A 23,412-nucleotide genomic window follows, 5' to 3' on the forward strand; every position below is an offset into this window, starting at 1 on the left:
TGAGGCAGACCTCGACAATACCACATTCAGGTCGAACCTGCGCAGAGAATTGGCTCAAAGAGTGGTGCTTGCGTCTCGTCGAGGAATGCCGCGAAATTTAACAAGATGGATGGTGATGACAGGTGAGTCGTTGCTAGTCTCCCTCCAGGAATTCAGTGCTCGTGAAACTCGAAATCACAGTCAAGTCACTTAACCGAGACAGACACAGGGGGAAGCAGGGTTCATGCGTGTTGATCAATAAAAAGAAGAATGATGTTTCAAGGTGAAGGCAAACTGAAAGTAGATGAAAGAGATGAAGTGCCACACCAAGGTTCGACTACCAACTCCCCATTGCTCCTTCACCTTCCAAGTTTCTCGATTCTTCAAGTGCTCAGCCTGCCGACCCTATATCTCGAGTAAGTCGGCTGACCGGGAACTGAGCTCCTTACGAAAAAGTACAATGATAATCCTTCAACCCTAGACAAGCACGTCGGCAGATTGTCAAGAGACTACAGCCTTGCCTATTCCGCAGTTCATCAACCGCCACCAATGCGCTCAGGTTACATCGAACAACTCCAATTTGGGCATGGTTTGCTTTCTCCTTGCCTCGTGTTCATGTGAAAGTAAGCCAGTGTCTGAGTACATGCAGAATCACATAGTCTGACTTGCGCGACCATACCCTACCGCACCCAGCAGTGACGCTTTCATATCCTTTGCCTTCCTCGAGACCAGCGGCATAAGCTGCAGCGCAGGATCTCTAGGATCACGTTCCGCAATGGTCATATACAGCCCTTCGAGTTTCTGAATAAGCGAGCTCAAAAGTGCAGGAGCATGCTGTGCTAGATCCGCAATTTCAGGGTCCTTATTCATCAGTCAGCAACTATGTAGCCATCTTTGGTGGCTAGGAAGCTTACAGTAAGATCAACCGCATTGAAAGCTGCCAATACCCACTCGAGTCTTCGAGCAGTATTGGTTGTAAGGGAGTTGCCAATCGTGACAGCAATCGAGAACGCAATAAGGGGCGAGACATCCGTAGCCAGGTACTCCGGCGTGTAGTGAATGAAGAGCTTGTCGAACAATTCAACAGGCTGGCTTGATTGCAACCACTTAATCGAGCCCTCTTCATAATGGCCGTCGTTCATTAGGTCTGTGATTTCATCCAACTCCACTTCCTCCTTGGTTTTCTGTCTCGGAACGACCTGGCGACCAAAGCCTTGCGGTGAGGGAGTCATACGTGCAGTCGAAACCTGACGTGATGCGCTCGGTGTGCTGCCTTCTCCAAGAAGAGCCAATTGGCGGCGGTCCTTGAGTATCTGACCCTGAAAAGCCACCTGGGCATTCGACATCTGCTGGAGAGTCTCGGTCGTGGCTTGAAGGACTTGACCAAGCTTCTCAAGCCTGCCCATGTCATGCCGTCTGTCGGCCTCGAGCTGATGGATATCTTTGCGAAGTCGAACCTCGACTTCAGAAGCTGCTTTCTCAGCGGTCGCAACAGCGAGGGTTCTGAACGCCGGCACAACCTGTTTCTGCAGCACGTCTGCCAATTGTGTCTCCACTTGTTTCGAGATCTTCTGTGATATTGTATCAGCGATAGTGCGGCTCATCTGGGGACTCTGGAGCGCTGTATTAATGGCAGTGGGAAGCTGGGCGCCCAATTCTTGTGGCACAAGAGCGTGGAGAGACTTCTGAACAGCGGACCCCACCTCGCTGCTGACGGCTTGCACTGTGGCGCTAGTCACTGCTGGAACCATCGACTGATGCATCTGAGCAGCCACGATACGTGATAGAGCCTTTTCAACGTTGTTGGTCAATGTGGTCGAGACAACCCCGAGGAGGGCTTGTTGACGTGCGACAGCAGATTCATCCTGGACAATCCGATCGTTGTGGATGCTCTGATACAAGCCACTGAGCTCTTTTCGAAACTCCCCCGCCACTCCTCGCTCGAGCTTTATGAGCTTGTCGAGCCAATCACCATGAATGCCAGCGGAGACAGCCTCAGATTGCGAAGAAGCTAATTCGGCTGGAACGCTAGCAGGCTGCTTGGATATGTTCTCTTCAATGGCAGCAGTGGTTGGCCCTGGAAAGACTTCTGCAGGGGTGGACGATTTCTTAGTTGGTGAGGACGCGCGTGAAGGGGGCTTGCCTGGCGCAGGGGATTCAGCTGCTAGGGTGGCTTTCTTCTTGTTTTTCTTGCTCTGCTTCGTTGTGGGCCCTTCGCTGGCCGCTGGCTCGGCCTGAGGCTCGGGGACAGCAGAGATTTCGGGCGCGGCTTTGGGAATGCCTTGCACTTCATTCGAAGAGGGCTCGGTACGTTCCGTGGCAGCTTCAGCTTTCTTCGCCGACTTCTTCTTGGACGATTTGGTGGACTGTTGTACTTCTTCCGCAGGGCTCTTGATTGGCTCGGTCTCCTCAATAACGCTTCCAAGCCGCAATTCCTTCAAATCGACAAGACCTTCTTTGGCAGCATCTACAGGATGAAGCACTTTGCTGTCAGCGTTCCAGCCCAAATCTTCTTTGGTAATGCTCAAGCAAGTGACACCCTTCGAGTGCACAACATACAGCTCAAACAGGGGAACCTTGTCATCGATCGTCTTTTTCTCGTCTGCGGCCCTGTAGACCGGTAGGAGCTCGACACTTCTAAGCTGACCTCTTCCTGTGAAGGATATCTCGCGAATGCCGCTCATGCAGGCTGTAGATTCAGGTTTGGGAAGCTCTGGATCTTTCATAGCAGTACCTTGAACATATGTCGCCTGAGAGTACGACGAGCTCAGCGTGTAGCGTGGTGCTGACAGGTGGATGAAGAAGAGCGAATTTCTAGTGGGATGACCAACGATAATGATGCCACTGCTAGGATGGTAGTTGACGCTGCAAATCCCGTCGGTCTCGTTCTCGTGCGGAAAGTTGATCTCCTGGACAGCCTTTCCAAGAGCAATATCCCAAAGCTGAAGAGTATGGTTTTGTCTCAACCCAACGAGAACATACCGGAGAGCGCCTCCCTTGACGTACGGGCGAGCTTTGTCAACAAACAGAACCGACGTTGGCCAGGACTTCTCTGCCGGAGACGCAGTAGACAATGATAGCAATGGTGTATCTACTGTCATGCCTGCAACGTGCGATGCTGTAGTATTGGCTTCCTCGATAAGCTTGCGGATATCCCAGAATCGCAATCTCCCGGTCTTATCCAGAGACACAATCAAGCTGTCGTCCTCACTAAAAGTGAAGTCCTTTCCAGCCTTTCCTGTCGAGATCTGAAAAGCTCGTTCCTGAAAGAACTTGTCGACGTCAACCCGACGACTAGTCTCATCAATTCCGTAGCGCGAGGAGAGTGCGGTTGCAGGCCAGACGAGATGAATCGCTTTTCCCCTACCGATGGCGAAAAACTCTGGATGTCGAGAGCTTCGCTTGGCACGAGTCTTCAGCACGCCTCCAGCTGTATTTTCATCTGCTGGGGGGTATGGAGGGAAAATGAGGCTTTCTGACTCGAGTTCGTTCTTCTCGAACAAATCATTGCCGTTTTTGTGAATGGTGGCGTAGTAAACGGCACCACTGACTCCAGTCCCAAGAATTGCTTGATCGTCAGATGGCGGGCCATTAGGGGAGGTAGTACAGAATGCAACATTGAACACGCGATCGTGCGAATTCTTGAACACTTGGCGATCACTGCCATCATCTTGTCGTATGATTCGCATACCTCCGTTTTTCACCAGGGCATATGTGATGTATTTGGCAGTGGCGGCGGCCAGCGAACGGTCAAGCTGATCGAAATCTTTCTTCAACCGCGAGATCTCCATAACACCATCATCACGAATTGACACATCGGAACCTTCGCCTAGTTGCAGTGTGATTGAGACGAAGGGCTTGATGGGAAAATTGTAAACAGGGACAACGCGCTCTCCAGACTCTTTAGTAGGCGATTCGTCAGCGTCTTCCCACTCGTCGCCACCATTTGGCGCCTGCTCCGCGGAATGTTCTGCGCCCAGGGCGTCTCCAGGTTGGACATCGTTGCTCGGCTCCGGTGCGGCTTTGTCTACCGTTGCGGCGTCAAAGGTTTCTGGAACAAGCTTTGCGGATTCAAAGAATGACTTCTCCGCCGCTGTCGCTCCGTTCTCAGACTTTCTCTCCTTCTCCGGCGCAGAGACGGAAGCTTCGCGCGAGATCGTGCCCTGTCTGCCTCCTGATGGCAATCGAGGTGTAAGAATCTTTCTCCTGGCGACCTGTTCTGGAGTAGCCACGGGCGAGGTGCCCTCCCAGAGTCGATCATTGGAACTCTCTATGCTTTGCACAGGTACGTCACGAGGATTGGCAGCTGGAACAGGTGACGATGCTCTCGGTGTTTGGGAGCGAGAAGCGTTGAGAGCTTCGAATGGGTTGACATAAGTGAAGAGTGGCTTGTTCTCAGACTTCGAGCCATTTTGCTCTGGAGGTGCCTTCACAGCTGGGCTCGCTCCAGAGGCACGTATGGGAAGATCAGCGTTGATGGCAGGCGGATGCTCTGCCTTTTGAGTCTCTGTTTCAGAAGGCTGTGATCGAGCTTGTTCAGAAGACCCCTGCCTCCCAAGCGCAGCATTGCCCGAGTGTGCTTTTTTGAGGAGCTTTAGCAGCGCATCTTGAGAGGCATCCCGGCTTACATTAGATGACGGCTGGTCACCACCTCCACCTTGGTCTTCCAAATTGAACGGGGATTTCGATGCTGTCCGAGATCCGGCTGGTGGAGGGCTCATGAACTTTGCTACAAGATCAGAAGCCGACAATGACGGCGCTTCCGTGGTAGTTCCTCCTTTTTCTGCGGCCTTGACTCCGTTCTCACGATCATCATTCGGAGTAGGGAAGGTAGTGGCGTCAGTGTTGGCAGATTGTTGGGTTGAAGGTCCGAAGTTAAGCAAGTTCAAAAGTGACTGGCCGGTGACAGACGGCGCTGGACCACCCTGAGAAACCATCGTGGCTTGAGCACGTCCGTTGCCGATTGAGGGGAATGGTGGCGGAGGAGTCGAAGGAAGTGGTTGGGCGCTGGCAGACTGCGAGGCAAGTCCGCTAGAGCCGGGACGATTGGAAGCTTGAGAAGGCGCAGGTGAATCGCGAGCCTTGGGCCTCAGATTTGCAAAAAGAGCTTGAAGATCGTTGGTCGACATTTTTCCAGTCGAACCACAAATCACAAGCTAGATGAGCTCGCAAGCTGGTGATGCAAAAGGCGAAATTAGCGAAGACGTCGTAGCGCGGGTGTTCTTCTCCGGGATGTCACACCCAGAAAGAGAACTAAAGGACGAATGAGTGGCAGCACAGAGGAGTGCTGAAGCGAGACTGTCAACACAGCTCAAATCTGATGAATGTATTAGGGCAAAGGTGAAATAACTTCACTGTTGGTAAGTGAAGAGGCTGCGGAGAAATGAAGCCGCATCTCAAAAAATCATGGTGACATCTTTCCTCGGAATCGGCGCTAATGATTAACTATGGCAGCCTTGCGATTTGTGGAAATACCATACACTTCCATTCCTATCTTCATGCAAATCAACAACCTTACCATTATCCCTAGGCAATTCTACGTTTAATAGGTGCTAGAGTGCTTCTCTAGTTTTCAGCATCGTTCAATACTCGACTTGGTTTGCGCAGGCCCATTGAGCGCTAGGAGGGCAAGAGACGCGCCGGTCACCGGTTGCTGCGTCCCTTCAATCGCTCTCCCCACGATCAGCGACTCTGAAAATCTACACATGATGTACTGCTTGCGAAGGTTCGCTTCCATCAAGGCTATGCGTTAATGACTGTTGACATACTTACTGACATATGACCAGCTACCTCCCCCTCCTTCTCCTGCCGCTCCCTCTGTCCCTGTCGCCAGTCCACCTCGTTCTCTTCATCGCATTAACCTATTTTCTTAACCGACCGTGCATATACTGCTCATTACTCCTGGTAATTCTGTTCGCAAGTTCCTGCCAGTGGTCCAACCGTTGCTTCATCGACCTTCGCCAGCATGGCGAAGATACATCCTCGGTCGCATCATGGTTCATTCCGCGACTGTACACAACCCCGGCCACAGCCCTGGCTGAACAGACGAACAATAGCTCCGACATGGGCGCATTCCTCGTTGATATCGCCAACAGCACGGTAGCCGGCCTATCGCAGGCTCTGAAAGAATCGGCCTCGGGTTTGTTAGAGGGGGAACATCAAAAGTTGACCACGACGTCTTTGCCGTCATCGCTGCCGACAGATGTTGGTATTGGCACGCATTGGCTTCGGCATGCGATCGGACGCTCAGAATGGACTCTTCCCTGTGTTGGAGTGAAGGTTGTATTATGAAAAATTATTGAAAGCGACCACGGAGACGGATGGCTTGCTGTACCTTTTGTGATTGCGCAGCCATGAATTATATCGGAACACCAACCTTGCACAAGTTTTCTTGAAATGGATATGATCAATATTTTCACTATCGTTCTACTCTAGGTAAGATGAGCCTGCATTCGATGCCAAATTGCAGCCCATTCGCAGGTCAAATTTGCCGGCAGTCCCAGGTCCTTTGCCGAAAATTGAATTAAGATGATGGCTCAACCTCCAGACCAAATGCCTTCCATACACATGTCAAACGCCAAACGCTGCGTAAAAGTCGTCAAGCTCTTAGCCGAGTTTTCGTTTTCGAAGCCGTTGATTATTGTCTCATCAGACGGGCGCCCTTCAGCCATTCTACAGACAGTATGCGCCAATCGCGATGCCAACTTCCCGTAATCAGCGCCTGGTCCAAGATATTGTGGTACAGCGTCATATTGTTGGTGATTATCCGCGGCCTATTTTCAAGCCGCAGTGTGATTCCCGTTATTATTGGACTGGCCAGTCATCTTCCGTAATAGACGACCAGAAGACAAAGATTGCCACCACACTCAGTAACGTGAACAGCGTCTCGAAAAGAGCGCCATTGATTTTTCCGTCCGTCGGATTACATATGTGAACAGATATCACATACATGAATACCTGGCCAACGGCGAAAAGAACCGCAGCTGAGACAAGGTAGAGCATTGGTTTCGTTTCGCCCAGGACCCTCAGGACAAGGATTGTTTCCAGGAGGAAGAAAAGGAACATGAAAACCAACGGCACGAGCTGATACAGCACATACAATGCGATGTGGCGGTGCGGTGCAGTTAGAGAATCGTCCCAGTAGCCAGTCCACGAAAATGCCGTATCGAGCGCAATGTAGCCAGTTCCGATGAAGATCGCTAAAGAGCTCCCGCCGATCAAGCCAATGGACATAGGAGTGCCATCGTCCAGGAGCTGGTATCCCACAAAGGCGTTCATAAGCAAGATCCACAAGGTCGCAGTGACGGCCGCTATGTGGACAGCTGTGAATCCTTTCCGTACATCGTTGTTCAGCGGAATTCCACCCATTGTGAATATCTCGCATATTTCAATCACCAGGTATCCTAGCAGGAACATCTGTATCTCTCGCCGGCCGACGGCGGCTGCTTTCCGTTCGGCTCGCCATAACAAGAAGAATGTGACGAGGATTGCGAAGCCGGCGAGCAATATGGAACCAAGATTGGCTAAAAATCTTCCATTGCTGAGGGTGATTCCACGCAAAACGCAGCCGCCGCTCCCATTGACATTGACGTATTGGACCCCGGGTGGTTGGTTGGTAGCTGTGAGGATCTATGAGAGGTTAGCCAGAGCATCAGTCGAGCTTTCGGTCAGGGACTGCTCACGTTGCATATGGGGAGGAATGAATCGGCACAGAAGTCCTGTAGGCACGTGTTAATGGGCGGATCTGCAAGCCTCGTAGGACGGGCTTACTTGGAACTTCCCAAACTGTGTATTCCCCATCTCTAGAGCTTTTCAGATGCCTCCAATCCGCTGCGCCGGAGGTCAAGATTGCCTTGGGTGAGGGTGTGCTATCACCGTCGCGCCACCATGCGCTCGGGTCTGAGGCGTTGGAAGTCGGAAAAAAGTGTACGTCGAATCTAGGTCAGGGTAGGAAGAAAGACGTAGGCGACCGTTCGGTCGGAGGATCTGAAAGCCACCGGTGATATTTTTGGAGAACAATCTTTTTTAGAAGAGCAAGACGAGTGGCAGTTGAAATGGTCGCGATGTCAGGATCATTGGCTGCAGGAGCTGCAGGACAGGAAAAGTTGGCAGGGAGACTAGAAGTGGACTCGAATGGCAGGATTCCAGGAACCTTGTTTCTTGGTGGAGATGGGGATCAAGGATCGCTTATCCGTCGACAAAAAGTCAGCAACGGTGGATGTCGAAAAATATTGTTGTTCGTGAACTGACTGACGAGCCCATGGTTTGCAGAAGGAAGCAGAAAGCAAAGAATTGTAAGAAGGGAGTGCAACTGACCATGGAGAGCTCTGTGTGCTCTGTGCGAGGTTAGATTGGCTTGGAGCGCCAGCGGGAGCAGGAGTCGGAGATTGAGGTGCCTTTGGCAGTTTGGACAACGCCCCTCAGATGGCTTCGTTTCAATTAAGATATGACGACGCCACGTGAGATCGATCCTGGTATGAGCTAAAGAAGGTGATTCTCGAGTTGTGCTCAATTGTTTGAAGTGCTCATGCTCGACGGCGCAGAGGTCCACTGTTTCGTAGTTACCCGACAAAGATTCTAAATAGAGAGCGGGCGATCTTTTGCGACGGCATCTGCGGCATTCAACAAGGTGCCACTAGGCCTCGAGGTGCTATGAATGAGCGGCAGGCCTGCAGTGCCACGCATGATGATCGACTGCTTTTACATCTGGTGGACCCAATTGCGACAGGACTCGTGGTGACTGGACAGGGGTACTCACAACACACCTGGAATGATTGTGAGAGTGGCGCAGTTGCGCAGCATCATCCAACTTTTCCACCTCGCATCTCGAATTCCTTCTGTATGCCTTATCTCACGGGTTCTTAGTATTGAACTTATCAGGCGAGCTTCAACGTCATTTGATGCAGAATGTACGGGTAGTCCGTAGATTCCGTAGAGTCATAGCTTACGCGGTACTGGTATGACTTGATCATAAACGCGGCTATTATTGAGTTCCCTTACAAGGACGGAACTGACTGACAGCTACTGTGTTGCCGAGTGCCTGGCGATTGGACGTTGCTCTGGTAATTGATATCTTGACGAGGCTATGCTGTTGCATACTACGTTCTTTAAGGAAATATGACCGGGCGATGGACCTCTTGGAAACTGTACAGGCTACTCGTCGGTCGCGTATGCCCCTGACATGGTCGATTATCGTAAGCACATCCCGTCTGCCAGATTCTCGGATCACGATGAGTTGCAGGTACAGGTACGGATCTCTGCTGACACAGCCAAAGATCGCAGGGCTATACCGCTTACAGCTTGAATTGAGGATCATGGTCGATATCTCTCGTGGGGTTATGGTTTCTCGTCGGCAATGCTCCGTCTTCATCTGTACTTCTTCGTGCATTCATCCTTACCCAAAGTACCCGGTAAATTCTCTGCTGTCTGCTCTAGGTCGCGTCCCGTGGTCCAGACTACTTCAGGGTAATGAGGTATCATCCAGCCCATTCCGCTTGCTGGAAGCAGTGTGACACACCCCAATGTTCCTGTTGGCTCGACGGGTGATGACGGCTAGTTGAGATTCCCATACACTGTACGGAGTATCGGAAAGATGGACTCTCGGAAAACCTGCCACGGAAAGATTTAAGGTTAAGCTTAAACGAAACGTCCAAATCAGATTTTGTCGCCGCATGATGACGATACTTTGCAATTGTTTCACTGCACAGTTGTGACTCGTGCATGCTCGTGCCTACGGATTCAGGGCTTCGGCAGTCTGCAGCAAGCCCAAGACAATGTGCATACATTGACCTGGAGTATGCATTTTCCCTCTATACTGATATGCTAACTACGAGAGAACACCTGCTCGGCTTTTCGACCCTCCCTCGCTGACTTTTCTCCGGTGTTGTGGTGGCGCTGCCTTCCACCGCGCACATGGCCCCTTCGACCCAGTCGCGCCCACGTCGCGCGCCCCGAGTTCACTATGCAGAGAGTGACAGCGACTCGCTCAGCCTTTCTGAGTTCGAATCGCGGCCCCAACCACTCCGAGCTGCCCGCCGCAGAGTCCAGACGTACCGGGAGTCGAGCAGTGTTGATGACAACACGGTAGAGTCATCGTCAGCTGAGTCCGATTCCCTATCTGAAGAGATCCTGCCACAAGAAGGAACAAGATCGCGTCCAAGAGTCCCGGACCAAGTTTCTTCACGTCCGCAGAAGCGGTGGCAGCGGAAAGCGCCGCCCGCAACAAAATCTGCCGCCAATCCATTCAGTGCCTTCAAGCGACAAAAGACTCGATCGTCCGATGTCCTCCACAAGCCCGAACTACAGGTGTCCGTAATAATACCACCGCCTCTCAGCGGGCCGATTCCTCCCTGGCAACAACTTCCATACCATATACTCGTGAACATCATGAGATACGCAGCCTACCCGCTCTACGCCTCGAATTCTCGCCCGAATTCGTCCATCAATTGGCTTTGCTCGGTATCAACTCTGTGTCGGTCATTCCACGAAGCTTGCATGGCGGCTTTGCTCTACAACCCTCCCCTATACCCTGCTTGGCGGGCCCACGGGCTCATTCAACTCCTCAAGCAAGAGCTTGGAAGCCTGATGATCGACTACCGCAGAAAGATCCACTACCTCGATATCGAAGTCAAGCAATTGCTCACCAAAAGAAGTGGCATCTCGATAGAGGGTCTCGTACGGAACACACCTTTGCTCCAGGGCCTGCGGTTATATTCTAATTTTGATGACATGCGGACAATGGTATGGGCTCAACCAACAGCTCGTAAAATACATTGGTCGTACCCCGCAGAGCTCTTCGACCTTCTCGACGTCAATAATTTGGTTCTGACAAGCTTTGAATGGAACGGAAGATTCCCTGGTCCCATCGAAGTTTTACAGGCAGCACTTCATGCCCATTCGAGGCCGGCGTTTAACAGACTGCGGGAGGTATCATTTCTCAATTTGATCATCCCGGAAAAATCAGGCGATGTCGATGTTGCCAAGGCACGAACTATGTTCGGCGGTGCTCTGAACCAACTTTCGGAATTAACACATCTATCACTTAATAATTGCAGTATTCTGGATGAAGCCACCGCGCCGATGCTGCCTGTCGGTCTGGAACACTTGGAGATTGATAATTGTTCGGAGCTAACTTCAGCCGCACTTGAGCATTATCTTCGTACGGGTGGCAGCTCCTTGACAACATTGAAGTTGTTCGACAACCAATCCATGTCCTTGGGTTTTATGGCTGACCTGAAGACTCTTTGTCCACGCCTTCGGACAATTGACGTCGACATGCTCTACATTGATCCTACCTCCTACCGAGATCGAGATCCGCTGTACGATGAGCTTTTGCCCAACGGCCCGCCTACTTGGCCATCCACTCTTATCAACGTCTCTTTTGAAAACATGCGTCAGCTGTCAGCTGACGATGCCGAAGATTTTTTCGATTCGCTCGTTGAATCCTCACGGCATCTACCCCATTTGAAAAGACTGAACATCAAAGCTATTCTCAAGGGCGCCAGTTGGCGGGATCGTGCACACCTGAGAAAGATCTGGCTGCCAAAACTCCAGAACGTTTTTCTTAACACGAGCAGACCTTCTGATCATGTTGTGAAGGCAGAAAATCAATCGGCAAGGTTGTCTCAACGACAAAGCAGCCGCATAGCCGAGAGTCTCAAGCGACACAGCACTGGTGAAGATACTGGCGATAGCGACGCGGGTTTTGCAACAGCTGTGCAGGGCCGATGCGACGTCGTCAATTTGCAGATTTCTGACCAAAGACCGGCTCAGGATCAATTCCACGAAGATGACTTTTTGGATGATGAACCGAGTGACGATGAAGAATGGAATGGCCGTGATATGGAGCTAATGTCGACTGGTTATGCTTGGTAAATTTCATGGATCTTGGATCCACTGTAAGGGTTATCGTGGGCAAGGTTTGTACAGTAATGCAGGTCCAAAGCACTTGCTCGGATGGCGCGTGGTCAACAGTCTGAGTGCTTACGCTGATGGAAATCTGTTAATGAGGCATTCAATGTACACACAGGTTCAAACAGAGTTGCTTCACTGTAATAAGACATAATCTTCCTCAAGACATAAACTAGGCCGAGAAGACTTGACCCACCCAGTACGTCGTATGATTACCACATAAAGGTACCTAGCTACATGGCCAGCACCATGACATCTATCGTCAGCGATATCGATCAACTTGGTGAGGACATAGATGTCGGCGGTTGTAGACGACTATACTTAATAATCATCTCCACTATGGCAATGATAAGGGATAGTGTGTCTGGAGGAGTATTTGTGTTGAGCTGAAGTGGCACGAGGTAGGTGCATAGTTGAACTGAAGGGGCTAAGAACGAAAACGGAAACCATGTTTGTTAACTTCTTAGTGCAACTGTTCTGATATTTACAAGTTTTACGCCTCCAGCCATGCCAGCCCGAGACTGACGACGTCTCTCTTAGACTGTCAAACCGATGTCTGAGGCAAATGGAAGAGCAAACAAATCTCCTACCGTTGACACCGAAGCCTTGGATTCTAGTAAGCCCTTCGCAGCCTAGGGGAAACGTTAGCTTGATTGCGACATTGCCCGTTCGACAGCGGACACTTACAGCTTTGACCTTCTCTGAGGTTACCTTGTCAATTGCCGCGCCGACCTCGTCAATTTGGAAAGGCTTGCCGCCAGCGAGCAGTCCAGTGCCTGTGGCTTCAAGACCGGCTTGAGTCTGTTGTCCGGCTTCGAGAGCTCTGAATTTCGCCAAGGCCGTAGCCTTCTTGATGTCCTCCTCGGCCACATCGCCTGAAGCGACCTTCTTGAGCGTATCGACAACCTCCTTGCTGGCCTTTGCAACATGTTGGGCATTGCCGGCAATCGTGACGTAAAGTAGCCCAGCGTCAGAGTAGGCGGCGTGTTGAGTCGAGACCTGTGCAAAGGGGAAGTCTTTTGCGGCCTTGGACAATAAAGAGAAACCTGGTGACCACTTGATAGATGACTCTCCTCCCAGGAGGGCTGCAAGAACCGCAATTTCTGGCTTGTATGACGATCCAGACGTGAACGAGCTGGAACCAGGGAATCCCAGGATCATGACATTTCCAGAGTCGTGTGCAATTCTTTCCTCGCCTCCGAAATATTTTGTCGCCTGGCTCTCAATCTTGAACTTCTGGGATCCGGTTCCAACATCGGCAAAGAATTCATTCACCCATTTGGACAATTCCGAGTGACTGGCGCCGTTGGCCACCACAGCGAAATTGTTTTTGGCGTACGCGGCCCCACTGAATTCCCAGATGGTTTCGGCATCGAGGTACTTCGTGAAGGGCGTTGAGGACGTAGCGTAAAGTGGTTCTCCCAGACCACGGTGGAAAGCGACCCCGTGAACCGAATTGAGCGCAAGCGAAGCCGGACTGGCAAGGAGGCCCTTCTGCGCCAGCTTCATGACATACGTGACCTCCTCATCGAGCTCGTGAGCTGTATAAATTGTCAGACACCGTACCATTAACAATCCAGATCTACCCACTTGTGTACCGGGTTTTCGTCATAACCTCTCCTAACAGCTCGGTAAAATACGGTAGGTCATCACGAAGGAATTTGGCTCGTAGGACGAGGTTTTCGCGAGAGTGGTATGCCGACGTCTCACCCCCCAGCAGCTCTGTTTCTCGAGTAATCCGCAGGGTCGATCGTTTTGAGGTAGACTGCGGCCGATGTTAGTTTGTAGTCTTGCAGCCCCGTAACTCCGACCGCCCACCTTGAAGGCAAATTTCTCGAGAGCATCGGACAGGCCCGGGAGCGGCTGATATCGTGTGCCAGCTTTCGCGACGACCGTCAAGGTTGTTGTCGGTCCTGGCAAATCTCTGCTTGCGAATTTGACACCATTGGCTTCACCAGTCTCGTATCCAAAGCTTCCGGAAGCTGCTGCGGCCAGACTTCTTCGTTGTAAGTTGGGAACAGGAAACTGACGACGGCTAGCTCGCAAGGCTCGGGAGCCTAGCGAAGCTGGAGAAGCCATTGCGTAGCAGTCTGAATTGAGGTGGTTGTGGTGGTCGAAGATGCGGTTCGGCAGGAGCTCAATGAGCGAGCTACAGTAGAATCTCAGCCAATTGCTTTGCAGATGATTGGTCGAAGTTGCCAAGACCAGGAGGTCCGCTTGGTCTCCATCATCAAACTTCTTTAATGTGCACTTTTTCTACACATACTCTTGATCCTTACCTACAACGTCAACCACTAACCCTCCAGGAGGTCGGAAAATAGTCTCTCACTGAGACGCAAACCTCTTGGGCGTTGGGTTCATGCGATGAACAAATCTTTGCGCCCGGCTTTGCGCATCCCGCACGATCCCTTTCGCATTCCCTCCACATACACGTGACACCGGCAGCGGAACAGACATGGAGGTAGTGATCGACTTTCGGTGCCTTCGTGCTCTACATACTGAACAGTCTACAGGAATTTTCAAAGCTGTGCTGCCTGATCGTTAAAGATGTCTATGGCGACTTTCTAGCTGTCAGAATCCGACTTCGACATCTGGAGCCAGGCTAACTCCTTCAATAGCAAGTTTTCCAACAGCTCACTCAGCTTGGTCGACTTTCGGCTACCCAAGTGGCGCAAAAATGTCGTCTGCCGCTGCGTCAGGTCAAGACTGGTCTGGCTACTTTGATTCAACTTCGACTTGTCTATCATCATACTACACCAGAAGGGCTGTCGACATATCAAGCCAACACTCACAACGCCTACAATCTTATGCGGACGGGCAAATTGGCGGCACTTGCGCACCGTAATCATGGTAAGCCGGCTGCATTTGTCATAGAGCACCTCGCCACTCTCGGCTTTTCAACGGCAGAGGAGCTTGAAAATACCGTTTGCGCCGAGAAAAGCTTCACCGCACAGGGAGACGCTACGCCACACCACAATGGGCATCCGGGTGGTCACAGACTGCCGATTGTTGAGTCCAGCCGCAATCGTTTCAGAAACGTCCTGAGAGTTCTCATCGATCGGAAATACATCGTTGCTGTACGCGACGCTCATTTTCAGTCAGTGTTCGACGCTCGTCGTGATCTAGAACGTCATTTGGAGAGTCTGGGGCTGTTGCCGTCGACCAAACTTGGGAAGAAATCTCAAGCAGATATTGACGAGAAGGTCGATATCGAGTTGGAACAGCGGCTCGACCCAACACTTGCAGCAGCTACTGCGCTTAAGGAGCTCGAATCCAGCCACTCAAAGACCGATACAGTACGCGCATTCCTGCTTAGCAATGCTTGAAAACTGATGACAACAGGTCAAGACTCTTCTTTGCGTCGACTACTCCAATGTCGTTGCCTCAGTACGCAACGAGAGGATAGCATCGATAGCGGAAAAAACGTTTGGCAAGTCCTTTGGCCATATCACCAAAGCAGCCTGCTCACAGATCGAGCTTGGGTCAAGCCCATTCAGAGTCCGAGATCCAGACCCCAATACATCGATGCAACGATTAGACGTCTCCTTGATCGATGCCCGTCCATCCGATCTACCCAATGGCACCCATCCCAATGATCCAGAAGATGGGTTTCTCTCGAATGGTGGTCATCCGAACGGTTACCATCGTCCTCGTCTGAACGGCACGAAACATGACCCTGCGGTCGACCACCAGTTGGCAATACTAGCAGATGGGCCGTTTCGATTTCTGAGAGGAGACACGAACGGCTCGTGGTTGGTAGATAAGAAACAACTAGGTGACTATGTCCTCGAGAAGGAGTTGATGCGCCTGATAAGCGAGCGAGTAGACGGGCCTGCTCTGAGAATCATTCGCATGCTCGTTGACAAAGGCAAGCTTGATGAGAAGACCCTTCAGGAGCTCGGGTTATTGGGAGCGAAAGACCTTCGGCAGTGTCTGTCGCAGCTTCAACTCATGGGCTATCTGGAGCTTCAGGAAGTTCCGAGAGATCCCCAACGTCAGCCAAACCGAACGATCTTTCTATGGTTCTATGACGCTGAACGTGTGCGAAAGGTTTTCTTGAGCAAGATTTACAAAACAATGTCAAGACACTATCAGCGTATGCATCTGGAACGAGAAAGACTTGCGTCCACATTAAGCAAGGTCGAACGGACAGATGTGGAAGGAAATGTGCAGGATCTACTCCCAGAAGCAGAGCTTGATCTGTTGTATGTGTGGCAACAGAAGGAGGGGTGGTTTCTAACAGAACTCGATCGAATGGACGATTCGGTTGCCATTCTTCGAGACCTGTGATCCTGGTTCGGACGCTTCATGATGCTCCCTCTCGAGCGATTCTCCCAATATTAGCGGCATAGAAGCAAGCGTGGCGTCACTCGATTTGGTGGTCGGGCAGGATACTACGATTGGTAAGCGGAAAACAGCTGATTTACCATATCTAAAGTCGGTAATCCAGTGTTATCCGTTGCACAATCTCAATACTTTGACATGCTTGAAGGGTTCTGATACTCGTTCCTAGAGAGCAGCAATCAAGCTCTCCGTTCTCCTGTACCGTCCTTTACATTCGTGTTAATCGCTGCTCGGTCACCGAAGGACCCAGAGTCACCACCATGTTTCTCGCTTCTCCATACTCTCATACAGAAGATACTTCAGCCATTCACGATGCAGAAAGGCTCCAAAGCGTGCTGATAGCGTGCTCAGCCTTGCTGAGGCCGATGAGGCTGAAGAATATACTCGCGCCGCTTTAGGTCTTCCACTGGTAAATCTTCGGAACAGGAGCTTGGCGCTCTGACCTTTCGGAGAGTTGCAGCTTGAAGCTTGCGCAGTTTCTCTGGCTGGCATTCAGACGATTGATCCTGTCACTCTCATCCGTTCATACCTCTCAACTTTCAAGATGGCGTTCGCTTGGAAAGCCGCGGGCCTTACGTGCGTCCAAATCACCATACTCTGGCTGCCCGCAATGCTGACATGCCCAGCTACAACCGATACCTAGCCATTGCCGCAAGAGTCGTCCGAAGATCCCTGAAGGAGGGACCCAGACTACAAGCCGAAAGAAGAGGAGAGATGGATCTAAGATTTGCAAAGTGGCAGGTCAGTTGAAATGAGTGATTCTCGCAAGGATGCAACTGACGGGAAGTCGTAGGGCGGCAAACAAGGAGAGAACAAGAGCTTGGGTGCTGCCAATGCTGATGCTATGGCCGAACACGCAACTGGCGAGGCCAAATAAAAGGACATGATACACCCAAAGGCTGCAGGAAAAGGCACTTGAGAATGGTTGGGAGCTACAAGCATTGTACATATCACGTCAAAGGAAGGACTTCACGTCGAAACTGAGTTGCTTGCCGAAATGCGCATATGAGTTTTCGTGGAGCACCCTGAACTTCTGACTTCTCGTCTACCATCTGTTCTACTATAGTCACCCATATTGACATTACACGACATGACCGTCTACGTCGGGTATTTGCATTAAGAGTAATCTGGCGAGTTGTATACCAGGCACGGCCGAGGACGGTCAATTTCATGTTAACATCCCTCCGTGCATGGGCTTTACACACATGAAATTTCCCTTCGCATCCAAACACGAACTTAGCAAGCAGGTTCGGGGAGGGCCATGTTCCCAGCTCGGATCATCCACCCCAATGTCCAGATCAATGATATAAGCGGACAATTTCGCAACGCTGCTTCAAGTGGGAATTCCCTGGCCCTTTCCCGGCTGGTACTAACCACAGGTTATAGCGCTGCAGCCAGGCAAATTGGTCAAGGATGAGCACTTCACGCTCTTCGAGGCCGTCAGTGCCTTGGAGGTAAGACCCTGGCCTCATCCTGCTGGTACCGTCGAGTTCATTCGTATTGCAGATTGGAGACCCTAAGATGGACAGTGGCTCGGTCGCGTTTGATCCAGACAATGAAATCGAATTCGACTTTTCAACCACCATCTCTCCTGAAGAGACCATATGGCTGATGGATGAGCTGTTATGTCGGGAGGTATGGACACTTATGCTGTCTCTACGAACAAGATGGTGACACGCGCTATAGGTCGCGTGGCATAAGGGCTATCCGCTCTCCCAGACCCTCTTCACATCCGTACATATTGATCGTCTGCTGTGGCCGGAGCCGAAGCGACTATCTGACGCACGATTCCTTCGAGAAACGCCTGTTACTACCGGTCCACCTTCGCTACTTGAGGATGTCTTTCGACCCTATTGCCTCGCACTCGTGAAAGCTTGTGATCTTGTGCTTGGAATGGTCATGAGTCAGCATTACTATGAAGTAGGAGTCCTCTTCAACGAAAGATGGTCGTCTGCTAACGAGGATTAGGAGGAAGACTTTGCATCGCAGATCTTCAACAGACCACTGTTGCACACTTTCTCCCCCGACGAAATTCTAAGCGAGCTACAAATTGCTCAAGCCCGGCTGAGCCAGAGTGACCTACCTACCGAACCCAAAGAAGCCCTCGTGGATAGGTTGAGCGTGCGAAGCTCCTTTCTCAAACTCCTCAACACTTGTTCAGCAGGTGATAGGCCTGAAGAATCACTGCACGATGAGTGCATCGCTTTCCTCGACCGAATTGAAGCCACCACGAACCTAGGTCACGCAGTCCCCACGGAGGCTTTCACTCTTAAAATCCAGCGCAAACTTGCAAGCAGCGTCCCTCCTCGGCCAATGATCGCGATTGAACGGCCCAAAGCATTCCCCTTCTTCCGTCAACTCATTACCGACACCATTACAGCATTCCAACTCCTCGACGTCTCGTTCAGTGCTGACCTGCTCGTCGCATATCAACAATTCACAGCCCAAGAACGTCAACCAGCCGTCTACGTACGTGCCCTTCTCCAAGCCTTCTTGTACCTGAACAACCATGTCCTAGGCCGCTACAGCCCGAAGGACTTCATCCTGCAGGACATGCGCATCCTTGTTCTACCCACCCACCGCCTCCTCTGCAGCAGCGGGCAGGACGATGAGATCTTCACTGATGCCCAATTCAACGTTGTCTCGCACTTCGACATGTTCATTGACCGTACCGCCGAGTCCTTCCTCAACCTCTTCCGCACAGTCTGCCTCAATCGACCCCGTGTCCGACGCACAATATGCCATGCCGCACAGGAATGGGACCAGATCCAAGCCGAAGCCGAAGATCTCGACACCCTCATTCAGTCCGCCTTCGGCGAGCAGCCGATCCCCTATCCCGATCCGGCAGACGGAGCTATGACCTTTTCCTATAGTCTGAGCAGCTGGTTCTATCACTACAAACTCATACAACTCCGAACAATCGTGCAAATGGGTTTTGAGCTGTCCATATACGCGCCGCACGAATGTCGCAGTATGTACTGGTACCTCTCCTTCCTATGCGGCACGCACATGTCACATCTCGAACGGATCAGCTACTTCGTGTCCTCCGCGGCGGCCTCGTCCCAAAGCAGACCAGATCCTGCACAACAAGCAGTCCAGCGAACCCTCCATCATCTCTATCGACAATTCACATTCCTCAAAGCAACCGAATCCCTAGCCAAGTCTTTGCACAGAATTTTCGTCATCCTTGAACGGCACAGCTTATTGGTCAAGCCAAATTTCCCATATTCTTCCGACAAGATGCGCTATGAATTACGCATGCGGCCCTTTTTGCCCTTGGCTATCCCCGAACCCATAGGCGAGGACGTCGCCAGCCATGTGTCGTCGTTGGCGGGACTATCAGATGAGGAAGTCCTAGAGCAGGCAGCGGCGATGAATCAAGTGGCTAGACGGGCGTGGGAGGAAGTCCTGCGAGAACCCTGGCACACGGAACCCCTCGAGCCAGAGCAATCGGGAACGCCCGGTAGTCTCGGGCAGAACGAGAAAGCCAAAGGAGACGAGGGAAGGACGAAGGTGGTGGAAAGAGAATGGACGAAAGACGTGCGCAATAGTATGAAGTCGTGTATTGGGACGGGGATTGCGATTAGTACGCTCAACAAGGCACTGAAAGAGCGGAAGATGGGACGCTTGCAGGTCGAGATGCCGATTGGTGGTGAGCGTGATAGATGGCATGTAGCATGGGTGGTGCCGAAGATTAAGAACTGATAATTCTGTTGGGTGCAGGTATACAAATATCACGCAGTACACTGTAGTGGTGACTTGCTGCCATACCGGTAACAATGCTCACAACACTACCTGGTATTATGGCCACTTCAACTTCTGTAATCCGCTGCGGTGTTCCTTACGCGTACTTTGATATTGTAGGAGACGAAGCTCGTGAATGCCGTATGCGGTCCGTAGTGGCACAGTCTCGCAACAACGTGCGTCGCGTCACCACACCAAGGTGGCCTTATAAACCTCGGCCACTTCAACATTCGGCCTCGATAGGTATCCTCTGCTGTTCCACTATGGACCTGGCGAGGGGGTATCCTTAGCTAGCTAGCAACTTGCTCATCAAATGCATTGCGCTCTTCGCCCTCTCGCGGACATTCAGATCCGAGTCGCTTTCCAACCGTCTAAGATGGCTCACGAAACCGACCTTCTGCAGCTCGGCCGCGCGCTGGCGACACGCTACCCGATCACTGGCATCATCCTCATATGTCAGATTGATTGCGATCCAGCAAACTTGCGCGCGGATCTCACGGTCCACGTGGCCAGCGTAAGTGAGCACCTGCTTCATCAGCGGGTGCTGGCTGGCAATCACATTGCGCCACTTGGGCTCGCATGCGCCAATGTGCACGAGGACGTACAGCACCTTGACCACAGTGCTAGCAGGCGCGGGCGTCGTGTAGTTTTCCTTGCGCGTTGGGCCGGCGAGCGTTCGTGGACGTAGGCGGTCCAGCATGATCCGGAAGAAATCATCCTGGCCCATCTCGTCAAAGACGTACTTGACTAGGTCGGAGGCGTTTTCACCGCAGAAGAGGTTGCGGAGGAGATCTAGTAGTTGAGCCTGGATGTCCGTGTCGTCCTCCCTTGTATGTCGCGTGTCCAAGCGCGTCTGATCGAGAGCTGCGTCTCCCACGGCACCGCCGGAGAGAGGACGGGTGTCCCTTTCACCTTCAAATTCTTCGCCCATTATTACGTCGTCGGACCTATCGATGTTGGCGGATGAACGTCCAAAGCCCGTGAGTGGTGGGTAGTCTCGCTCAACTAGGCCAATCACTTCGCCTTCAGGAATATCGACTGGATCGGTTTTGATCAGTAGCTTGATCCAACTCGGCCCAAGCTCGTCGACCACATCCTGTTTCAGCTTCTTGCTGGCGTTCAGGACCAGTTGTTTAAGTGCCCACAGTGACTCTAGTCGGAGCCTAGCATTCGCAGAATGCGCCTGCTCGCACAATTTCTTGACTACGCTGGGCTCTCCAACGCTCTCTTTGACCGGGCTGAAGTCGATTGCTAGATTGGCAAGGACCCTAGTCGCAGCAATTCGGACTTCTGGGCTCCTCGAGTTCATCAGCCTGATGATCGGTTTGGCAACCTCGGCTTCAATCAGTTTCGTCCTTAGTGCTTTCACAGACCTCGTCAGTACTCTCACAGCACCACAAGCAGCAAGAATGACTGGCGCAGAGTTGCCGGTAATTTCAATCTGCTGCCCTGGACCATATTGGATCTGGTAGGGCTCGAGGGCTTGCATTATATGCTGTAGAACACCTTGGTCGCATATTTCCTTGCGATAATCGTCCTCGAAGGGTGCAATTGCTGCCAACGCTTGCAGGCAACCCTCACGGTATTCCATCTCTCGTCTGATGGCGGATGTTGGACCGCCAGGTCCAATTGTAGTGCCAGGAACTGATGAATCAGGTGGAGCAGTTTGGCTTTTACGTGGCTGCCACGGTGCTGATTTCCGTCCAGCGTGGCTGTCAAAGGTCGCCTTGAGACCTGTTGATAAATTCGCAATAGCACGGCCTTCCACAGCCACTCGTTGCATTACTGGGTCGTCCATGATCAATGTTGCTAGAACGCCAGGCACCGCTTTGGCATAGTGCAAACCGTTGCTGAGGTAGACTCCGTTATTCTGCTGGACTGGATCTGGTTTCAGGGTATCCGCCTCCAGCATGCGTGTAAGCAGTGGTACTAGCAGAGAGGCAAAAGAAGCTCCTCGCTCCTTCTTGACAAAATCCAAGCTGTAAAGGCTGACCAACAGCCTCGCTGCCAAAAGACGCCTCTTGCCACGCGACGCTCTCACAATGTATAGTAACCACGAACCGACAGAGCTTTCTTCCACATCCTCGGCATCTGGACCCATGTTCAGCTGAGGTGTCTCAGTTGTCGTTGGAAGAAAGGATGCCCGACGCTTGGGCATGGCGGTGATGGCACCTAACGGTGGAAAGCTCAATTGAGCAGGCGAGTTTGCTTTCTCGGCAACGGGCGTTAAAGGGAGAAGAGAATCGAAGGGGCCTTGAAGGCGTGAACGTGGGACTGCACCGCCGGAGAAATAGCTTGCGCCCCATGGTGCTCGCCGGATGTCGCCTGGGGAGAAATCGTCCTTGATTTCGGGCAGGATTGTTTGAATAGCCGGATCTGCGAGAAACATCGCCGTGCGAGATTTCGATCCCTCGGTCAACAAGCAAATCGTCTCGAGTACTGGCGACAGATGAGCGAAAGACGGTGCGGGATCCGGCAGACTGCAAAAGACGCTGTTGTCGCTGTCCATGGCCTCGGAACCGGGAGGGACGAGACCTTCTGCGACAACAAAAGATGCTAATCGAGCAGCCAGTAAGGACAACATGCCGCTATCAACAAGTGCCCGTTTCTGGTGTTCCTGTGACACCGTTTTACATAGCAAAGCCAACATGGCATCGCTAGCCTGCTGAGACGGCACTGTATCGCCCGCAATTTTGATGAATTTTGTAGTGCATTGTATATACCTTTTTGAGTACAACAAGTCGGCAAGTCGGCCATCTTGCGACCACTGATTGGGACTCGAGGGTGGGAGGTTATCGGCAATGGCATTGAGGCATCTCAATACCGCCAGCGCGGTCTTTGAGGAGAGGGGCTGCAGGAGGCACGAGATGAGGCTTTGCGAGACATCGGTTGCGAGGATGGGCTGTACATAGGCCGGCCCTTCTGATGGACGGTGTCAGTAATCGTACCGTCAGTTCCACGGAGAGCCTACCATGAGCAATGAGGTACAGCAGTTGCGCAACGTGGGTACATATCAGCCCGTCGTCATTAGTTGGTTGTGCATTTCCCAATGTTGCAACAAGACTGGCAAGGGAGTTTGCGAGCAGATGAATGAGGCCATTGTGGATGTATTCGATCTTGCGTGAAAGATGGCCGCTGAGCTCGTTCTTTATTTTCCTCAGGGCCTGTAAGTGGGCAGATGTATCGGCAGCAGCGCGCAAGTCATGTAGCGGCTGCAACGCGGTAGTTGTAGGGCGTGTAGAGAACGCCATGCGGTGTCAATAAAAGGCACCCATTAAGCGGTGATACTATCCATGCACTTTGTCGATGTCGACTCGTGTATTCTTTGGGCCTGCGGTTTCGGGATGGTGCGTATGTAAGCTGATTCGAATTGCTCGGTTAAACCGCATGGAGAAGATTTCCGGGCAGCCTCGATCCAGTCGAGCCAGTCGATGG

At 51.8% G+C, this 23,412-nt stretch overlaps 8 protein-coding genes across 10 annotated transcripts; 4 read left to right on the forward strand and 4 right to left on the reverse strand.

The window, feature by feature from the left end:
• Window positions 1-214: 214 nt before the first annotated feature.
• Window positions 215-5,340, reverse strand: PV05_06685 (uncharacterized protein). The gene is made up of 2 exons (XM_013459449.1): window positions 894-5,340; window positions 215-840 (listed from the first exon to the last, which is right to left on the reverse strand). The coding sequence occupies exons 1-2, from the start codon at window positions 5,106-5,108 to the stop codon at window positions 631-633; spliced, it is 4,425 nt and encodes a 1,474-aa protein (XP_013314903.1). The 5' UTR covers window positions 5,109-5,340; the 3' UTR covers window positions 215-630.
• A 1,034-nt stretch (window positions 5,341-6,374) lies between these two features.
• PV05_06686 lies at window positions 6,375-8,532 on the reverse strand. 2 transcript variants are annotated; one of them, XM_013459450.1, is made up of 4 exons: window positions 8,296-8,532; window positions 7,750-8,165; window positions 7,662-7,697; window positions 6,375-7,608 (listed from the first exon to the last, which is right to left on the reverse strand). In XM_013459450.1, the coding sequence occupies exons 2-4, from the start codon at window positions 7,777-7,779 to the stop codon at window positions 6,784-6,786; spliced, it is 891 nt and encodes a 296-aa protein (XP_013314904.1). In that variant the 5' UTR covers window positions 7,780-8,165; window positions 8,296-8,532; the 3' UTR covers window positions 6,375-6,783. The 2 variants fall into 2 exon arrangements, with proteins under 2 accessions (XP_013314904.1, XP_013314905.1); XM_013459451.1 differs by having other exon boundaries at window positions 7,750-8,532.
• Window positions 8,533-9,685: 1,153 nt separating this feature from the next.
• On the forward strand, window positions 9,686-12,056 carry PV05_06687 (uncharacterized protein). Its single transcript, XM_013459452.1, has one exon. It carries the CDS (start codon window positions 9,892-9,894, stop codon window positions 11,851-11,853), a length of 1,962 nt encoding a protein of 653 aa, XP_013314906.1. The 5' UTR covers window positions 9,686-9,891; the 3' UTR covers window positions 11,854-12,056.
• A 261-nt stretch (window positions 12,057-12,317) lies between these two features.
• On the reverse strand, window positions 12,318-14,023 carry PV05_06688 (uncharacterized protein). Its single transcript, XM_013459453.1, has 4 exons — window positions 13,708-14,023; window positions 13,480-13,654; window positions 12,577-13,430; window positions 12,318-12,521 (listed from the first exon to the last, which is right to left on the reverse strand). Exons 1-4 carry the CDS (start codon window positions 13,966-13,968, stop codon window positions 12,426-12,428), a joined length of 1,386 nt encoding a protein of 461 aa, XP_013314907.1. The 5' UTR covers window positions 13,969-14,023; the 3' UTR covers window positions 12,318-12,425.
• A 144-nt stretch (window positions 14,024-14,167) lies between these two features.
• PV05_06689 lies at window positions 14,168-16,368 on the forward strand. Of its 2 annotated transcripts, XM_013459455.1 has the most exons (4): window positions 14,168-14,350; window positions 14,403-14,459; window positions 14,508-15,185; window positions 15,232-16,368. In XM_013459455.1, exons 1-4 carry the CDS (start codon window positions 14,345-14,347, stop codon window positions 16,177-16,179), a joined length of 1,689 nt encoding a protein of 562 aa, XP_013314909.1. In that variant the 5' UTR covers window positions 14,168-14,344; the 3' UTR covers window positions 16,180-16,368. The 2 variants fall into 2 exon arrangements, with proteins under 2 accessions (XP_013314909.1, XP_013314908.1); XM_013459454.1 differs by having other exon boundaries at window positions 14,403-15,185.
• A 409-nt stretch (window positions 16,369-16,777) lies between these two features.
• PV05_06690 (uncharacterized protein) lies at window positions 16,778-17,110 on the forward strand (the record flags this gene model as incomplete). Its single annotated transcript, XM_013459456.1, has 3 exons — window positions 16,778-16,809; window positions 16,860-16,974; window positions 17,027-17,110. 3 exons carry the CDS (start codon window positions 16,778-16,780, stop codon window positions 17,108-17,110), a joined length of 231 nt encoding a protein of 76 aa, XP_013314910.1.
• Window positions 17,111-17,494: 384 nt separating this feature from the next.
• On the forward strand, window positions 17,495-19,938 carry PV05_06691 (uncharacterized protein; the record flags this gene model as incomplete). Its single annotated transcript, XM_013459457.1, has 5 exons — window positions 17,495-17,570; window positions 17,620-17,687; window positions 17,740-17,868; window positions 17,920-18,153; window positions 18,202-19,938. 5 exons carry the CDS (start codon window positions 17,495-17,497, stop codon window positions 19,936-19,938), a joined length of 2,244 nt encoding a protein of 747 aa, XP_013314911.1.
• On the reverse strand, window positions 19,926-23,314 carry PV05_06692 (uncharacterized protein). Its single transcript, XM_013459458.1, has 2 exons — window positions 22,949-23,314; window positions 19,926-22,899 (listed from the first exon to the last, which is right to left on the reverse strand). The coding sequence occupies exons 1-2, from the start codon at window positions 23,226-23,228 to the stop codon at window positions 20,264-20,266; spliced, it is 2,916 nt and encodes a 971-aa protein (XP_013314912.1). The 5' UTR covers window positions 23,229-23,314; the 3' UTR covers window positions 19,926-20,263.
• Window positions 23,315-23,412: the final 98 nt, after the last annotated feature.

Source organism: Exophiala xenobiotica (genome assembly GCF_000835505.1).
Source record: "Exophiala xenobiotica strain CBS 118157 unplaced genomic scaffold supercont1.4, whole genome shotgun sequence".
In the NCBI taxonomy this organism is placed as follows: domain Eukaryota; kingdom Fungi; phylum Ascomycota; class Eurotiomycetes; order Chaetothyriales; family Herpotrichiellaceae; genus Exophiala; species Exophiala xenobiotica.

What these genes read in the sequence shown, in the direction of transcription:
- PV05_06692 (XM_013459458.1), bottom strand. Translation starts at nt 23,228, where the DNA reads ATGGCGTTCTCTACACGCCCTACAACTACCGCGTTGCAGCCGCTACAT. An exon ending in GCTGTACCTCATTGCTCATG is followed by an intron (nt 22,900 to 22,948) that starts GTAGGCTCTCCG and finishes ACCGTCCATCAG; the next exon opens with AAGGGCCGGCCTATGTACAG.
- PV05_06687 (XM_013459452.1), top strand. Translation starts at nt 9,892, where the DNA reads ATGGCCCCTTCGACCCAGTCGCGCCCACGTCGCGCGCCCCGAGTTCAC.
- PV05_06685 (XM_013459449.1), bottom strand. Translation starts at nt 5,108, where the DNA reads ATGTCGACCAACGATCTTCAAGCTCTTTTTGCAAATCTGAGGCCCAAG. An exon ending in TCAATGCGGTTGATCTTACT is followed by an intron (nt 841 to 893) that starts GTAAGCTTCCTA and finishes CTGATGAATAAG; the next exon opens with GACCCTGAAATTGCGGATCT.
- PV05_06686 (XM_013459450.1), bottom strand. Translation starts at nt 7,779, where the DNA reads ATGGGGAATACACAGTTTGGGAAGTTCCAA. An exon ending in CACAGTTTGGGAAGTTCCAA is followed by an intron (nt 7,698 to 7,749) that starts GTAAGCCCGTCC and finishes ACGTGCCTACAG; the next exon opens with GACTTCTGTGCCGATTCATT. An exon ending in CATTCCTCCCCATATGCAAC is followed by an intron (nt 7,609 to 7,661) that starts GTGAGCAGTCCC and finishes AACCTCTCATAG; the next exon opens with ATCCTCACAGCTACCAACCA.
- PV05_06688 (XM_013459453.1), bottom strand. Translation starts at nt 13,968, where the DNA reads ATGGCTTCTCCAGCTTCGCTAGGCTCCCGAGCCTTGCGAGCTAGCCGT. An exon ending in TCGAGAAATTTGCCTTCAAG is followed by an intron (nt 13,655 to 13,707) that starts GTGGGCGGTCGG and finishes CATCGGCCGCAG; the next exon opens with TCTACCTCAAAACGATCGAC. An exon ending in GACGAAAACCCGGTACACAA is followed by an intron (nt 13,431 to 13,479) that starts GTGGGTAGATCT and finishes CAATTTATACAG; the next exon opens with CTCACGAGCTCGATGAGGAG.
- PV05_06689 (XM_013459455.1), top strand. An exon ending in TCTATGGCGACTTTCTAGCT is followed by an intron (nt 14,460 to 14,507) that starts GTCAGAATCCGA and finishes CTCCTTCAATAG; the next exon opens with CAAGTTTTCCAACAGCTCAC. An exon ending in GCCACTCAAAGACCGATACA is followed by an intron (nt 15,186 to 15,231) that starts GTACGCGCATTC and finishes TGATGACAACAG; the next exon opens with GTCAAGACTCTTCTTTGCGT.